This window comes from Anoplopoma fimbria, chromosome 17, assembly GCF_027596085.1.
Source record: "Anoplopoma fimbria isolate UVic2021 breed Golden Eagle Sablefish chromosome 17, Afim_UVic_2022, whole genome shotgun sequence".
Classification (NCBI taxonomy): Eukaryota; Metazoa; Chordata; class Actinopteri; order Perciformes; family Anoplopomatidae; genus Anoplopoma; species Anoplopoma fimbria.
In genome coordinates, this window is record NC_072465.1 from 23869078 (window position 1) to 23888326 (window position 19249).

At 38.0% G+C, this 19249-nt stretch overlaps 2 protein-coding genes across 2 annotated transcripts; one reads left to right on the top strand and one right to left on the bottom strand.

The window, feature by feature from the left end:
• Positions 1-1966: 1966 nt before the first annotated feature.
• Positions 1967-7233, top strand: zgc:158258 (uncharacterized protein LOC791186 homolog). The gene is made up of 4 exons (XM_054616405.1): positions 1967-2003; positions 5481-5637; positions 5854-6049; positions 6143-7233. The coding sequence occupies exons 2-4, from the start codon at positions 5533-5535 to the stop codon at positions 7231-7233; spliced, it is 1392 nt and encodes a 463-aa protein (XP_054472380.1). The 5' UTR covers positions 1967-2003; positions 5481-5532.
• A 3116-nt stretch (positions 7234-10349) lies between these two features.
• On the bottom strand, positions 10350-17705 carry kif17 (kinesin family member 17). The gene is given in 15 exon segments (XM_054616406.1): positions 10350-10540; positions 10929-11052; positions 11139-11200; positions 11345-11603; positions 11860-12088; positions 12534-12628; positions 12823-12926; positions 13102-13297; positions 13401-13495; positions 13647-14099; positions 14579-14768; positions 15062-15163; positions 16039-16079; positions 16082-16184; positions 17475-17705. Coding segments are annotated over 15 exon segments (2475 nt in total).
• Between the last annotated feature and the right edge of the window lie 1544 nt (positions 17706-19249).

Genomic DNA, 19249 nt, shown 5'->3' on the forward strand with positions numbered 1-19249 from the left:
TTTTTTGACTGTTTTCAATATACTATAGCTTTTTTGACATATACATTTTTTTTAAATACCATACTATGACTTTTTTTCGACATACTATATTATTATTATTTTTTTACTTTTTTCGACATACTATACTATTACTTTTTTTTCGACATACTATATTATTTTTTTTACTTTTTTCGACATTACTTTTCTTTTACTTTTTTCGACATAATATAAATATTTTTTTTTTTTAAATCGTCATGCTACTTTTTTCGACATACTATAATGACTTTTTTTTACTTTTTTCGACATACTATGACTTTAAAAAAAAAATCGACATACTATATTATATATATTTTTTTTAAACTTTTTTCGACATACTATATTATAATTTTTTTTTCACTTTTTTCGACATATATTATCGTTTCTTTTTTACTTTTTTCGACATACTATGTTATGACTTTTTTTTTACTTTTTCCGACATACTATACTATGACTTTTTTATGAATTTATTTGACATACTATATTATTACTTTTTCATAAACTTATTTTCAACATACTATACTACGACCTTTTTGACCTTCTATACTATGACTTTTTTCAACATAACATACTATAACCTTTTTTCGAGATACAGTACAATTCCTTTTTTGACTTTTTTCGACGTATTTTTTGACTTTCTATACAATGACTTTTTTGACCTTCTATACTATGACTTTTTCCAACATAACATACAATCACCTTTTTCGAGATACAGTACAATTACTTTTTTTACTTTTTTCAACACTCTATGCCATGACGTCGAAAAAAGTAAAAAAAAATCATAGTATATTATGTCGAAAAAAGTCAATGAACGAAAAAATTCATAATATAGTATGTTGACAAAAAGTTCATGAAAAGTAATAGTATGGTATGTTGGATAAATTCATAAAAAAGTCATAGTATAGTATGTTGAATAAATTAATTAAAAAAGCCAGACTTTGAGAACTGACAGCAGTTTAAAAGAAATACTGAACAGGTTAGATGCTGAACACATTGTAACACAAGCAGATTGACCGACAAATCAACAGAGTTTCCAGACATTGGGGTTAGGGTTACTACATTGTACTTCAGGTAGAAATGGGGGAAAAAAACCAGGATGGGCAATGTTGTTTTGGTCTCCAGGGCGGGAAAAAAACACAAGAAACCTCTGCTGGTCTTGAGGAGCTGCAGCATAGTAAAAATAGTTTTTATATAGCCCGTTTCTCTCAAGTGTGATCACAAAATATAAAAATAAAAATATTATAAAATACAACATATTACAAAATAAGAAAGAAAAGGAAATTACATTATTTGCTTGTTGTCTCCTATATTGTATATTGATATAATAAATAAAATAATTAAATTAGCAAATGGTTTGCATAATAGACATTTCCCTTATTGTGCAAACAGTAAATAGAAAGAGTGTCAACATGTTACATTGTCCTTAAACTTTGATCATTCAAACTCCCAGTTCCCAACACAGACAGACACAGATCACACAGATGTCCACTTCTCTAATCGTATTGTCTTTATGTGATCTATCCAATCACATAAAGACAATAAGATTAGAGAAGTGGACTAATCAATCTCTGAAAATAGCTCAAATCAAATGATTCATTAAGGCTAATTAGGAGATAATGCTGCAACGTTTGGTGATTGAATACAGGTGTACCTCTGGTATCAAGATGAATTATCTCCTAGTGTTTAAACTCTTTATTTTCTTTCAGTGGATACTTTTTGAGTAACGATCCTACACACAGTCAGCAGACACACACAAAGAGAGAGAGAGTCTGAAACTGAGACACTGATTAGAGGATTAGTGCAGTTGTAGGTACCATGACAACTCGTGCGTCTTAAGGAGAATGCTGCTCTCTGATTGGCTGAGAGCCTGAGGGCACAAAGTCCCTCATGCAGGTGACACAGAGCCGCTCAGTCACTCAGCCCCGCGTCCTCACCTGCACAAGAAGCAGAAGATGGATAACTAAAGACTGCACGCAGAGTCAAAACAGGTATGTGCCCAATCATTCCTATTTTTGGTATTTTTAAATATACTTAAAGATAGTTTAAACACCTTTTAAATTAGTTTGCATCGTGTGTTTCTTCTGATGTTAATATAACAGGTAAATCTATAGCTCATATTGAATTAAATTATATCAACCTAAGCTTAAGATCATTTATGTTGGCTTGAACTTTTTATGTTATTTCCTGACTAAATTCTCGTTTTTTATAGCTTCTGTTGCCACACTTGATATTTGTGTATAATGTCATAATAAACTTCCTTACAATGTTTAGTCAGTCTTTGTATAATTTGCAGGCCAGTTTTTAGTTGTCATTTGGAACTGAAGTAAAGGTTTTACATATATCCAACACCCTTTGATCAATGGACACTGTTTGTATATTTTGTAATATATGCATTTGGAGCAGTTCATTTTCATTACAAAGGACATGAGCCCTATCTGGAGACAGAGGGTTGAAGGCCAGGTAGTGGAGGTTAAGATGATGGTGGGGAAAAAATGAGCGGTGATAATTTAACCCAGTTGCACAATCCTCTTCAAACAATGCGTTATGGATAATAAAAGCTTCTCTTTTATAGCCACAATCAAAACAGTTATTACAGCAGAGATTAATGTTCCCAGGAGTTTTGACAGTTAAATTTATTGCCTTAACCTCTGCTTATCCTGTTTTTTTATTTCTGGAGGTTGCTACTGTACTGTGTTAAAAGGAGAATCTTTATGGAGATAACATTATGATGCCTATTCTGCTGTGTCCCCTCCCTGGAAATGGTCGACGTGTTAATGAATAACTACACTCACAATGGTCTGAGGTTTTATTATGACCAGGGATGCAACCCCAAGTCACAAGGGAACTATATAATACTTATATAATACTACTGCAAGTCAAATTTAATTACAGTTCAAAATACTCTTTTTTTATGTTGTTATTTGCACGTGATCCACCCAGGTTGTGTCAAATTAAGACACAATTAAATACCAGATTCAGTCAGATTCATATCCTGATTTGTAAGCAACAGGACATGTGGGGATATATATATATATATATATATATATATATATATATATATATATATATATATATATACATATTAGAACTTTAACATTTTGCAGTGATGGGATGACATAGCAAAAGCTTGAACAGTGAACAGGAGTGCTTTTGTGCCTCTCTTGGCTTATCTAGCAGCCCTTCCCTCTCAGGTGCTGAAACTTATCCAAAAGTCAATTTATTTTCACTTGGATCCGACAGAGGTTCCTTTATACTAAACTTCCAGCTCTCAAGTAGAAAAGCATGCTATTTTTTGTTCTCTAAAAGTTGTTTGTTCTGGTAAAAATTGCATGCTCTAATAGCTGTTAAACAACCCTCTATTTGTAATGTCATCTACAGTAAAAGGTGTCTCACAATGCCAGAATTGTGCCTATATTATAGCATCCCAAGAAGGTGACAAATCCCTAATCATGGTATTACTTTTAAAGTTTTCTTCAGATGCCATCACGTTAAAATGATGATAGTTTCTGAGGACTAGCATACACCCAGATGAATAGTGTTGCAGTCAGACAACATGGTCTACCTGGATATCATATAGCTTCCAGGGGATCATTGCTGCTGCCCTCCACTCCCTCTGAAACTGATCCGGTTGAGGAAGATTAGGAGTGGCATGTGTGCTGTAATCTGAGTCACATGCAGTTAGAGGAGCAGTTAGATATCTGTCAGAAACACACCGAGCTATGATACCCTGTCAATCTGACCCGTCAACAGAGAGCTGGTGTGCATGTAAAACACACCGCAGGGTTACATAGGATGTTAGATGTGGATGAGATGATATTTAGGCAGGTGTGCATGTGAGAAAATGTAGAAATCTAGAAAACAGCATAACTAATCATATATTACTTCTACGTTTAACATTTGTATAAACACATTCAGCTTCTAAAAAAAGACCATTGCAGTGGTTTAAGCCAATTAACTACAAGTTTCCTTTACATCACTGTGAACCATTTGCCAAATATGCTGAACTCCTTAAAATGGACTTCTGGGTAGCCGCTGCTGACACTTCCACCAGTTAATTATGAAAATGAACTTGAACATGAACATTTAGTAAACATAAAGTCGCCTTGAGGTTTTTTGTCCTAAAAAGTTATGTTAAACTTGCACAGTGATGAAGTTGTGAGCATGGTTTGTTTTGAAAACTAGTTGGGAGCTTCAAAATCGGAGCTTTTCTATGTCATTGTTATCAGAAAAAATAGACCCAGAAGAACGACAAGCAAATATGGATGTTGTGGAAAATAATATAGTTAATATTCTTTCTTATTGTTTTGCATTAAAATTGGTTTCAGGTCTGCAGCAGATCATTGTTCTTCTTCGATGCACTTTTTCCTAAAACTCTGCGTTAATTCAAAACAAAACGTAGCAATGGATGGATCGCCTATCTAGAGGAGGTTTAGATCATTGATTCTACAGAAACTGTGAAGGGATTCGTTGGAAACACTTCTTTTTTTTTTTTAGACGTCTCTCAACAATTTTGAATTCTCAATGCATGAAGTCTACAGTTGTTCATTCTTGTCCAAGTCATGCTCAGATATTATAAATGTGATATGAAGGCACAGATTCGTATGACACCGCAATACACCCTATTTTAAAATATAGGCTTATAACAAAAGAATGTACAGCTTATTGTCTCCAAGCCAAATGTTGTTAATCAGTGTCCGTGCACAAGGTGCTATCAATGATCTATTAATTATAGAGAAACTCCTTTACAGATAAAAGATTGACCTGTGGTTATTTAATCAGATGTGGTCAAGCTCTGGAATTTATCGAGCATATTTTTGCTGCAAAACTTTACACAGAGAACCAGTGTCTCTGATGAGCCGCTGTTTGCTTAATCCAAACTGTTTGTCAGTTGTCGAGACATTGTCAGAATTTGGTCCTTTGCTCATTAACTAAAAACAACTTATTGTTATCTATTGCAGTCGTTAGCTTCCGTTTCATAGAAGTCCATGTGTCAAATGTACCTCTAAAACATTTATTTAATTGTTTTTTCTGCAAGTTGAGCTATTTCTAAAAAAATAAAATAATACAATGTTAATAGAAATAATAATATCACACCTGTGTGTTTTCTGGTTACAGGTTGTGCACACATCCTCAGTTTTTTGTAATAATAATTCAACCCTTTTATGCTGATTATAAATTGCTGCATAAGGTTAGTTCTAGGTTACACAAAAAACTATGTAAGTTTAGACCCAAAATATTACAAAGGATATAATGCAAAGAGAAACAAAGGAAAGTAGTTTAAAGAAAACTTGTGCAAAAATACATGCAACCCAATGGCTGGTTGGAAGATAGAATGATTAAAAACCTTTGTAAAATAATACAATCTACTTTTGAATGCTGTGTATTTTTTGGGGAATAACTTCGCTCTGCCAAGACGCTGGAGGAACAATTTCAATTTTAATTCACCATGTATTCCCTTTTCACAGACTGACACACAAGAATTTGTGCCACTAAACTTGGATAAACTGGGGCACTAAGATGCCCAAAAGCGATACCTGGCCTGGTGGCATTGGATTGGAGACGATGACTGGCATGGACAGTGCTGGTAGCTGTGACAGCGTTCTCAGCGCCAATTCTGGCTTTGTAAGTGACCCTACCCTCCAACTTATTATTTCTACTACTACTCATTTTCAATATTCAAAACAAATTTAAATAACAAGACAAAGTCATGTAAGTGACTGAGGTGAAACATAAAAGCTCAGGGGATGCAATTGGTTTCGAAGTGAAGGATTTCTCCGATACAAAGTGTTTTAAATTCTTCTGATTGTCAATTTCCTCTCATTGTTTTATGTATTACAGAGTGATGATAGTCTGGAGTACCTGTCTGCTGAAGAGAAGGCCTGTCTCATGTTTTTGGAGGAGACTATCGACTCTTTGGATACTGAGGAGGACAGTGGACTGTCCAATGACGAACCTGACCAACTGCCCAGCCCTGGCAACGTTGCTAACAAACTGGCTGACCTGTCGGCCTCCATGAACAAAAGCAAGCTCAACAGTGAGTTAATCTCTGTGCACAGATGCAGAACTAGCTAAACACTTGTCCACTGAATACGGTCTAGTGACAAACACGTGTTTCTTTGTCTTTCAGCTTCACAGAAACAGGCATCTACGGAACCCATACAGGAATGTGCTGACACCAAACCCATGCAGAGCTACCTGGTTCCTACACCTTTTGTTGTGGCAAGCAGCTCTCCATGTTCTGTACTAAATGCAAAGACGGGTGTCCCTCCAGACAAAAACCTCAGCTCTAAGACTCCTTTCACTCCTCAAAGCAACAAACCTGACAACAAACACAACCAGAAACCTCCCCGAGTACCTTTGGAGGTTAATGTTGTGATACCTCCTCCCACCAAACCCAGAGACTACTCGGTTAGGAAAGCTGAAGGTTTACCTCGAGGTCCTCTGTCCTATGAGGCACTTGTTCATCTGCGGAGGAGTGCCTCCACGAAGAAGACGCCTCTCTGTCCAACAATTGATCACACTATAGAGTCGGACAAGCACCTTCATGTCACATTCGAAGGCCCAAACCGCGGAAATCCTCCAAGATCTGACAGATCCCACTCAGAGGCTTATAAGGCTATGGCTGGTCCTCCGGTTGTTGGTCCCAAACCCAAAAAGATTCCTGCCAACATATCGGTGAAAGCAAAAAATGAAGCATCCCTAACTTCAGACTCTTCATACGATATCAAGAATGCAAAAGATCCCAAGGTTGTCAGACTGGAAGCTTTGCAGAAGCTGGGTCTCCTGAAAGACCAACAGCCGGAAAATGAATCAGAAGCCCAACGGCTCCCCCTTAAATCTCACTCCTCTCTGGACCCGACACCCAACAGATTGACAAGAGGTCCATCTAATCATAATCCATCAAGAAGCCCATCATTTTGTCATTCTCAAGTTCCCACAGAGCCCAAGAACAAGCCTCTGCAGATCAGCGCCAGTTTCCATAACTACTCCAGACCTGACCAACAGCCTTTGCCTGTATCAGATCCCGCCCAATCCAATGGATCGAAGGCAGCTGGTCTGGAGCGCTCTGCCACCCTGGACAACCACAGAAACGGTGGAAACACTCAGCCCGGGTCCCGCAAACCCTCAAACTCAGTCGGGTATTCGGTGATGGTGGTGCCTGGGATGGGAGCGGATCGAAAAGAAGCACTCAAAAAGCTTGGACTGCTCAAAGACTAAACCAGGTAAACAGAAGATGTCCGCCTACCTAAACATGGTGCTCAGAAAGAGTTCAAGAGTAGCGTCGGCTTAAAGAGAGTTAGAGCATTAAGAGGGAAACTTGGCAAACTCAAGCAGAAGAGGATGAAGAAGAGGAAGAATTTAAACGGCAAGAACAGCACTTTTAATATATAGGGTTTAACACACAGGGATTCACGTACTTGAGGGCAGTTTTTTTTCTAACCATTGTTCACCTGTTGGTTTCAATCTGAAAATGCACCTTCCACATTTCCAACGCCTGAGGCTCTACGTGTTTGATTAAAATGGTGTGTTTATGTCATTCCATCTAATCAGAATCTCTTATTATGTTTCCTTTAACAAATTACAGTTACAACTTGACAAAGCCCAACAGGCACCAATCAGCCTAACATGCATATCAATGGGTTGCTGAATGTTTTAAATACATTTACATATACACACATGTATGGCTCTAATTTATTGTTTGTCTGAATTCAACAAAAGAAATCGAGGTATTGTAATGAGCCTGTAAGTGCACAAAATAACATTTTAGATAATGAAGCAAGCTTCCCATTAATCATGTTCTTCTACTTAAAGGAAACATCAACCAAAATCAACAGACTTTTTCCATGACTTTCCATGATTGTTTTATAATTCACAAATGTGCCTTTAAGTGGATTGTTGAGTGCATTCCTTGGAGCAAAGCCTCAAACAAGAGGATCATAATGGTTGAACAAAATGTTTTGAGGTGATTTTTCAGTGTTTTTTAATCTTTAGTAGCAATCAGCAGTATGTTATTATGGAGATTTGATGTATCAATAACTCCTGATTTGTTTCTGCTACTATTTTATACAAAATGTTTTAGATTACGCTTTCATTGTCTAAATTATGGAGATGTTCATCCAGAAAAACAATGATAATCTGATTAATCTGACCCACTCTTTACCATCTCCATAAAAACGATAAAGAAGAACAATAAAGAAGTCTGCATGATATATTCTGCGTATTGTTATTTTTATCCTTACAAGTTTTAAATACAGCCCATCCGTCTTGCAGTTATTAATTATGCAGCTTAGTTTCTGAAACTCTCCATGTAGACTGTTTGACTTGTGATTTGAAATGTGACTACATGGAGCTCTTAACAGCCTTTTCAGACTGGGCTATGGAAGAACATCTCACAGAATTAGTGTAGCACAAAGAAGCAAAGGCCCCTTAATTCAACCAAACGTTCATCCCTGTTAACCTGCAGTGACCGTAAGTCTCTGCCTCATCAACACAATGACTATCAGCCATACGACTCATCTTACACGGCACTCGAGCAACGAGAAAGCCTGCTCAGCTGTTCTTCCATTATCCGATTATCCTGAGCCCCACCTCCGTGTGAATTTAAGCAGACCAGTGCTCTCCTTTCTCTGTTTTCTCAATAACCCTCGCATGTAAGTCTTCTAATTGCTTACTTGAAAAAGGCTTGGCACTCGTTATGCAACAGTCTTGAATTACATTACATTACAGTCATTTAGCAGACGCTTTTATCCAAAGCGACTTACAATCAGTAGTATATTACATATCATTCACCCATTCACACACTGATGACAGGCTACCATGCAAGGTGCCACCATCAGACTCTAACTAACATTCATGCAACATCCAGTCCACACCGATGGCAAGCCTTCGGGAGCAACTTGGGGTTAAGTATCTTGAGAACTACCTTGCTCTCCACTACGCCACAGCCGCCCCGGTATGTGGTTGATTATTGCGGGAGACGATTACAGTTGCCCTCTGTGGTGTTATCCCTCATTAAAAGGCAAGGGGCTCGCCTAATGGGCCGGTGTCTCGTGTCCATGCACAGGCAAACAAAGGGTGTCGAATTTTGAAACTGACACGGCTCTCTGCCGGTCAAGTATTATTAAACAATGGAAATCAGGCCACAGCCATTTTTAGAAATATGATACTCGGACAGAAAAGTGAGCTGCAGAGAGGATTGAGATTATCAGCAGAGATGCACACAATGCAACAATGTAATCTGAGATCTCCTCAGATATAGAATATTTTAAATATGTCATTATTACCGATGCAATATTTTGACATCTTGACATAATGGCGTAGTGGAGAGCAAAGTTCTCCAATCAGAGGGTCGGTGGTTCAAGTCGATGTGTCCTTGGGCAAGATACTTAACCCCAAGGCTTGCCATCGGTGTGGACTGGATGATGAATGTTCAGTCTGATGGTGGCACCTTCATGGTAGCCTGTCATCTTTGAATGGGTGAATGATATGTTACATTACATTACATATGTAATATACTACTGATTGTAACGCTTTGGATAAATGACTGTAATGTAATGTAATGTAAAATCTGCATCAAAAGCAGCTTCAAATTTAGCTTTAGGAATAAATCAATGGTTCTCTCATCTTTATTAGGCTTAAGTAAAATCACACCAAATTCCACAATGTTGACCCAGGAGGTCATATGAATGAAACATGAGATAACCGTCTACTACCTGTCAACGCTGCTGCCTTGACAACAGCCCCCCTGACCTATTTGTGACAGTGGAGTCACGCATTTGCTGAGACACAGAAAACTGGTCCGACGTGTTGCTGACTGAAATCTTATTTGTTATTACTGCTCACAACAAAACACAACTTTTTGCAAAGTAAATGAAACTAGCCATGTTGTGGATACATTAATTCCTTTTATTTTATCTATTCAGCAGCAAGAATTTTAGAAAATAGATAAGGAACAGGTGAAAATAGTGGTTTACAAATCAGCAAAGGCAAAACACATTAAGAAGTTAAATGTATAGTAGCTGGACTTTGAGTCTCAGTGCAGAAATCACAAATGTTTAGGGACAGTGCAAACATTTCAAGTGTCGTATCATACTGTAGGTAGTATTTTGTTCAAATTGAACATGTAAAATGTGATTTAAAACTCATGAGAACTGGACTTGCAACGTCAAGAAATGTTCATTAACATTTATGATTTGCAGAGCTTATGAAAATTACATATTTAATAATTGAATATATACTGTATGTGAGCAATCACAGTGTATACAATCTTTTGAGTCAAAAACAGATGACAGTGAGATGTGTTTTAAGTTTTGTAGGGCACGGGAACAGTCTTTTCAAATCCCCTCGTTATGGATGTGAGATTTGCTCTTTTTGCGCCTCACTTTACCGTTGGACACCGGGACACCCAACGACTCCAGGCGGAAGGGACGTGGCAGGACGGAGTCTGTGCTGAGAGGAGGGTTCATGGTGGAACCGCTCACGGTGAGGTGGGCCGGCCCGTTAACCAGGGGGGGAGAGTGGACGGCTGAGGGAGAAAAGCTCCATCAGATGGGTAAAACCAAAATAAGAAGGGAACAGCTGCAGAAAGTCCCAGTTGTTGCTTGTAGCATATCACTGACTCGTTTTTTTTTTTTTTTTTACCACTGAATCATTTACTTTGCAAATAGCATCTGTTTTACATAATAGGTAGTATTTTAAGTTGGTCTAACTCTCTTTAATTTGAACATGATTACTTTTGTACCATTGTTTACATCTTTATGATCTTGGTTTGATTAATTGCTCAGTTTTAAAGAAATACTAAAAAAACACAATAATGACAACCTGCAGATTTAGCGTGTGACGTCATTCTGCAACTAAGCCAATTAGATAACTAAACTTTTCCATGTTATTGTTATTTGTGTTTTTTGTCGTACCGTGTCCCTTGGTAGCTTCACGTCCCAGCAGTTGGCTCGCTCTCCTTGACTTGAAGTAGCTGCTGGCGATGTTCTCACTGTCGCTACGGTCCAGCATCTCCTTGTACCGGTCCTCCTCCACCTGCTAAAGACAAACAGGAAGTTAAAGCTCTGTGACTGTGTTTCAGTGTGTGTGGGAGATGACGCATGGACCATGAACACAAAACGCACCATGAACGACTCTCCAGTGTCAGCAACTGAACCTCTGCCGGCTGGAAGTTTTGGAGCCACTGCTGTGAGAGAGAATGAAAGCGAGATAATATTTAAGGGAGAGATTCTGCAAAACACATATTTACACTCACAAGCCACATCAGCACTAAAAACAGATGATTTTTGTACGTAGCCCATTTTCTATATGCCCTCTTCACCCTTTGCACCTGAAGGCAGCGTTGTTTTCTGCACCATCACATCAGGCAGCCTCCAGGTGGCGCCGTCCTCGTCCCAGACAGCCTCTTTCTTCAGTCGGTCCAGGTTGCTGTAGTTGCAGTCACGGCGCACCAGCGGCACCATCCGCTCCAGCAGGCTGTTCAGCAGCTGGCCCTCCCTCTCCAGGCGCCGGATGGTTGCCAGGTAGTCGTCCCTCTCCACCTCAAACTCCGCCTGCAGGTCACGGATCTCCAGTTTGGCTGCTTTCAGCTGTCACAAACAGGTGGATGTGGGTTTTAATGGTTGAATGGCAGAGCATATCATTTCAACACCAACAGCTTTGAGAAAATTGGATTTCAGATTATCCAGCATCATTTAGTGCTAACCTTGTTAGAGTTTTAAGTAAACACTAATTCGTGTGGTGTTTTGCACAGCAGACCCTGAACCCAGTTGTTAAACATTGCTCCAAACCCCCTTTATGTCCCAAAGAAACTGCTGCATTTATCCTGCAGATGCTGTGACCCACCTTGCCCTGGACCTTGTCCAGCATTTGGCTTTTGGCGTGAACCTCTTCCTGGATGGAGTTGTAGACGTTCAACAGCACATTTTCACTGTCCTCGCTGTTCTCTGACAGAGCGCAGATAAGATGGCCTTTTCTCTGGTCGGCGAGGTTCCTCCTCTGCCTCTGCCTCTGCTTCAACTCTTTGTTCCTGGCCTGCTCTCCTCCAACCACCTCCTGTTCCAGCTGCTGCAGTCTGGGAAGAGATGGATGAATGGGAATGACTGATACTGGGGTTTTGAGGCTGAAACTGGTATTAATATTATGGAGTAAAACATACCGGTATCATAGACAAGCAATCTTGAAATGGACACCTGTTAAACTGTGATTACATACTGTAATAATACTGAGCACGACATTTAAACCTACTCTCTAGTTGACATACTAATAGTGACACTGTTTCTAAATAACCTCAAACCTTAATTGGCATTTCTGTACAGCAATATATTTAATATTAATGGACAACAAAGATACCGACACAGAGATATCTGCAATAAACTGATATGGACTGATACATGAAAGCACAAGAAAACGGACTATTATGACTCCACGCTCCTAATCTTGATGTAGAAAGAACTTTATCATAAAATGCAAGAAGTGCTGATGGTTGCTTATGTGAATAAACATGTGTGCCCACAAACCTTTCCAGGACGTGTTGCTGGTCCAGAGGCCCTGCAGTGACGTCAGGTGAGTCTCCATCTGGCCTTTTTTGGACACCGTCTGCTGCTACAGCCAGCTGGCTCACAGAAATTATGAAATAATACCCTATAAGTTTCTGATATTTCTAATTATGCATAGTTCTATTTTCATGCCAGCAATCATTACATGCTGTTGTTGTTTTTGTTTTTTTTAATGAAGTGGTGGATATCTTGTTTGGGGACAATAACATGTTGATTAGTGGTAGTGATGGAAGGTGCTAGAGGACAGTACCTTGGTCACGGAAGTTTCTCCAGATGTACTGTGGCACGTGGGATCAGTGTTGTGGCAGAACTCTTCTTCAGCATCATCTGTCATACAGCTAGAGCTCACTGATGCTAAGAAGCAATACAGAGGGTGGACAATAATGCAAGAACTCCTAAAAAACAATGCAATCATATACAACAATGCTGCAAATGTTCAGTTTTGGTTCACGCTTTGTCAGGAGCTTTGATACACCAGAGCTTTTTGACAGACTGGTGAGACATGAAACAAAATTTAGAAACTAGTTACATGGTTCTTGGGGAGATGATTTCCTGTTTTCATTCTTTGGGACAGAGCTCCCCCTGCTGGCTCGAGCCTTTTCCAGATCGGACAGCTTGGATTCACAGGAGAAACGCAGGGCAGCGATGTCCTCCTGCAGCTTCGCTTTGGATTCCTGCTCTGCATTGTACTCGGCCTGCAACTTGGCCAGCCTCACCTCGTACTCCTGTGGCGAGGAACAGAATACAGCCCCATAAATCACCTGGTTCTTACACAACGCATGTGGAGATGTGAAGTGATATACTGGTGTGGGAACGGCCTGAAGTTACCTCTTTAATCTTCTCCTTCTCTGCTTCTGTGTTGCTGGATTGCGGCCTTGAAGGAGCAGCAGGGGACGACCCAGACAACTGACCATCCAGGAGAGCTGCATGATGAAAAAAGTGTTTCTTTTTCAGCAAGACAGGGAATTAAAAAAGAATTCAACTAATATGCAAATAAAAAACATATTTTACCATCTGCATTTACATTTTTTGGCAATTATCAAATAGAAAGATGTTTCAAAATATATCACTCACACGCAAGGTTAGCGCTGCCCAGCTGGCCAGAGATGAGCGCCCGCAACTTCTTGATCTCCTCCTGGTACTCTCGGAGCAGAGCATCCTTGGGGTCCTCATTGATACGAGGCCGGTTGTGGATGCTCTTGGCCCGGTTGGCATAGCGCAGCGTGCTCAGGCTTTCCTCATAGTTGTTGTCCGCGGGCGAGAGGCAGGCGATCATCAAGGTGCGCGTGTTTCCTCCCAGGGAGTCCTGCAGCAGTCTGGTCAGCTTGGAGTCCCGGTAGGGGATGTATTTGGAGCGTCCGTCCACCAGGGCGGAGATGACGTTGCCCAGGGCCGAGAGGGAGAGGTTGATCTTGGTGGCCTCGCGGAGCCGCTCCCCTGTAGCGCCGGTCTTGGACTGACGCTCACTTCCTGCCAGGTCAACGAGGTTGAGTTTACCTGCTCGTAGATGATCCTGGCCATCTGCATCTGAGAGTGTGGAGTGACAGAGAGAATGTAGATATAATACGACTTTAAGTAGACATAGCTGCTCACTCTGCCTTTTTCTTATTCAATTGTTTTCTGTGTAATATGCCTATTGTGTTTTTATACTTTCAGCCGTAATAATCTGTTCTCACAATATGATTTTTTCATAAATATGTTTGTGGTTTACCTGTTTTGAAGTGTTATCTTTATGTGCACAAGCAATAACTCTAAGCATAACAGCTTGTTGACATCTTGCTCTTTAATGCTGAGCAGCTAGTAGGATCACATGTTCCTACAAGTACATGTTTATGCAGATTAAAACCACCTCAATTACACATTGGAGAGATTATAGATATGTTTCAACATGTTGCATCTATTGTGACAGTTCGTGTGTGTGTGTGTGTGTGTGTGTGTGTGTGTGTGTGTGTGTGTGTGTGTGTGTGTGTGTGTGTGTGTGTGTGTGTGTGTGTGTGTGTGTTCACCTGTGTTGCAGATCTCCAAATGGATGGTGAAGATGGAGTGCGAGCGTGAGGAGTCCTTGTTCATCAGCGTGTAGCCCACTGCCCGGTTCCTCCACCCTCGCTCAATTATTCTCTCGCACTCCCCCACGCTGTGCACAGTGTGCATGGAGAGGTCCCGCGCATACACCCCACGCTCTGGATGCTCTTTCAGCTAAACAATTTTCATCAACCACACACAAAAAAACACACACACAATCAAAAATTCTATCACCTTGTGCAAACACCTTGACCTTCAAGAAATCGTGTAACTACTGTGAGTTGAATTCACCATGGCAACTTACACAGTATTGTCCACAAAACACAAGCAGCACAGTGTTCGCTGTCAGAGAATAGTCTGAGAAACAAGTTTAATAATGGCTGTACTTGTCAAGGAACAATAAACATTTTGGTTTATGATGTTACAGTGTTGCTGGATGTTTTGTTCGTGCATTGTAAGAGACTTACCTCCAATCTGTGTTTGGTGTCAATCCCCAAAAGGTCTCGGATTTCTTCATTGTAAATCTCCAGGTAGGAGGCCCTCACAAGGAATTTTGTATTTTCTGCACACTGGCTTGCACAAAACAAGAACATGCATACAAGTATTGTCTCTGAGCACACAAAGCTTAGACAAGTCTGGACAGATACTTTACCCATAAGAATGAAGCAAGTCTGCATATCATGCCAACATAAATAAATAAGTACACTGACATGGGAGACTTTTGCATGAAACTTACAGAACCAGTCAAAAGTTTGGACACACCTTCTCATTCAACTACTTTGAAGAATCTAAAATATAAAACATATTCTGGTTTACCACATAATTCCATATGTGTTCCTTCATAGTTTGGATGTCTTCAATATTAATCTACAATGTAGAATTTTTTTTTAAAAAAAATAAAGAAAAACCATTGAATGAGAAGGTGTGTCCAAACTTTTGACTGGTACTGTATAAATACACAATTAACAATGATCCAATGGTATAACACTGACAATAGCCACTCTGCATTATGATTATTTATTACTTTTGATAGGCTACTTTTACTAAGATTTGTAGCAAATACTTCTGATATTATTTTAAAATCTGGAATGCAGGAACTTGCACTTTTAAACTGTGACTTTTGCTTTAAAACTTTTTTTTACCACTGTTGTTGTTGTAAAGTAGAATATATATAAATATACAGTACCAGTCAAAAGTTTGGACACACCTTCTCATTCAACTACTTTGAAGAATCTAATTTATTGAGCATTTGTTTGTTTACCACATAATTCCATATGTGTTCCTTCATAGTTTGGATGTCTTCAATATTAATCTACAATGTAGAAAAAAATAACAATAAAGAAAAACCATTGAATGAGAAGGCGTGTCCAAACTTTTGACTGGTACTGTATGAATGCATGAATCAGATCATGTTGCATATTTAACTACGTTTTTCCCAACCTACCTGAATACTCTCAAAGATGTGCTCAAAGGCTCGCGGGATGACCCCCTCTGGGCTGCAGGATCGGACACTCCCTGCATGGTGAAGGACTTCCCACTTCCAGTTTGTCCATAAGCAAAGATTGTTCCATTGTATCCCTCAGTGACACCCTGTAAAAAATGAAAGATAAGATAAGATAAAATAATCCTTTATTAGTCCCGCAGTGGGGACATTTACAGGATTACAGCAGCATAGAGGATAGTGCAAACAAGAGACATAGTAAAAAAAGAACAGATCAAAAATAAGTATTATAAATAAGCAAATGAGCAATAAAAAAACAGTAAAAAACAGTAAAGAATCCACAGTAACTGAAATATTATATATACAGACAGAAACTATTATATGTGGCATTAATTAACTTTTGTATGTATATATAAATAAATAAATATAATATATATATATATATATATATATATATATATATATATATATATAGTACCAGTCAAAAGTTTGGACACACCTTCTCATTCAACTACTTTGAAGAATCTAAAATATAAAACATATTCTGGTTTGTTGAGCATTTATTTGTTCACCGCATAATTCCATATGTGTTCCTTCATAGTTGGATGTCTTCAATATTAATCTACAATGCAGCATAGAGGATAGTGCAAACAAGAGACCAGATCAAAAATAAGTATTATAAATAAGCAAATGAGCAATAAAAAAACAGTAAAAAACAGTAAAAAATCCACAGTAACTGAAATATATATAAATATATACAGACAGAAACTATTATATGTGGCATTAATGACCTTTTGTATGTATATATAAATAAAATATATATATATATATATATATATATATATATATATATATATATATATATATATATATATATATATATATATATATATATATATATCAGTACCAGTCAAAAGTTTGGACACACCTTCTCATTCAACTACTTTGAAGAATCTAAAATATAAAACATATTCTGGTTTGTTGAGCATTTGTTTGTTTACCACATAATTCCATATGTGTTCCTTCATAGTTTGGATGTCTTCAATATTAATCTACAATTCAGCATAGAGGATAGTGCAAACAAGAGACATAGTAAAAAACAAACAAATCAAAAATAAGTATTATAAATAAGCAAATGAGCAATAAAAAAAACAGTAAAAATCCACAGTAACTGAAATATATATAAATATATACAGACAGAAACTATTACATGTGGCATTAATGACCTTTTGCATGAGGAAAAAAGGGGTCAACAAAGTGCTGACCTCTGCAAGTGACTGACAGCAGACTGTTAAGTTAATAATGAGGTCTGCAGACTTTAGCAATTAGATATAGGCTTCTGTTTTTGGACTGGTGGTGTCCAGTGACCAGCTTGCAAAGCATGCATCTTTAAGACTGCAGCTGTGCATTGGTGCTGCAAGGTGCATGAAGGAGCTCACCTCCACTAAAGGATAGGCTATCTCGTTGTACATCTGCTCAGTGGTCTGATCAATGAAGTAGGTGCCATCAAAGGTGAACTGCTTGGGAGGCTCGTCCACCACCCCGGGCTTCTCTATGAAGCACTGGCACCGGTGCAGGTCTATCCACAGCACCGTCTTGGAGCAGAGGCCCTTCTCCCGGTCGTTCAGGGGCCTGCAGCGGACCACCACCTTCACCGCCTCTGACCCCATGGCTCTGCTCACTACCTGCGCAGTAGGTGTGCGCAGTGAATCGGATGGTCAGAGCGGACACGGTGGATACATTGTAGGTCGTCATGTAAGTTTTCTTTTGAAGTTGTCTAGCAACCATAAACAACCGGTGAGGGGGGAACGGGCCCGGACAGGCGGCCATTAGTGTGAGGTCACTGAACACGTGTTTTATTACTCAATGTATTACTACACAGTCATGAGTCTGGACACACCTTCTCATTCAATATATATATATATATATATATATATATATATATATATATATATGAAGATATATATATATATATATATATATATATATATATATATATATATATATATATATATATTTATTCAGTATATTTTATTTATTCAGTGTTCTTTCAGAGTGCATATATATGTATAGTACCAGTCAAAAGTTTGGACACACCTTCTCATTCAACTACTCTGAAGAGTCTGAAATATAAAACATATTCTGGTTTGTTGAGCATTTGTTTGTTTACCACATAATTCCATATGTGTTCCTTCATAGTTTGGATGTCTTCAATATTAATCTACAATGTAGATAGAAAAAAATAGATAGAAAAATAAAGAAAAACCATTGAATGAGAAGGTGTGTCCAAACTTTTGACTGGTATATATATATATATATATATATATATATATATATATATATATAAATAAAAAATATATTTATTTATTTATGTATATATAAATATATATATAAATATATATATTTTTTCGAAAAAAGTCGTATTAGTATATTATGTTGATAAAAGTCGTCTTAGTATATTATGTTGATAAAAGTTGTCATAGTATATTATGTTGAAAAAAAAAGTTCATGAAGTCATAGTAGAATATGTTGAATAAATTAGTAAAAAAAAAGCCATACAATAGTATGTCGAAAAAAGTCATAAAGTATATCAAACATAGTCATAGTATGTCGAAAAAGGTAAAAGAAAGTCATAGTAAAGTACAGTACCAGTCAAAAGTTTGGACACACCTTCTCATTCAATGGTTTTTCTTTATTTTTATTTTTTTCTACATTGTAGATTAATATTGAAGACATCCAAACTATGAAGGAACACATATGGAATTATGTGGTAAACAAACAAATGCTCAACAAACCAGAATATGTTTTATATTTTAGATTCTTCAAAGTAGTTGAATGAGAAGGTGTGTCCAAACTTTTGACTGGTACTGTAGTTGTGTATAAAAATAAATAAAAATAGACCCTTCATGAATATTTGGTGTCTCTGTTTTCCTCTCCATCAAGCTTAGTTAACTTGACATCTTCCTTCCATCCTTCTGGTTAAACACTAGGCCTAGTAAAACTTGTCACAAAATCTTGACTAGATATCTTTAACATTACACTTGTTTAATCATTTGTTAGCCCTGTCAAGTTAATTGTAAATATGCAAGTCATCAGTGCCATGAAAAACATTTAAAAAACCAGATACTGAGTAGTAAAAATGTATATATTCAATAAATACACTCAGTTGCTAGTTTATTTCGTTCACATAGCTACAACTAATGTTATCTATTAC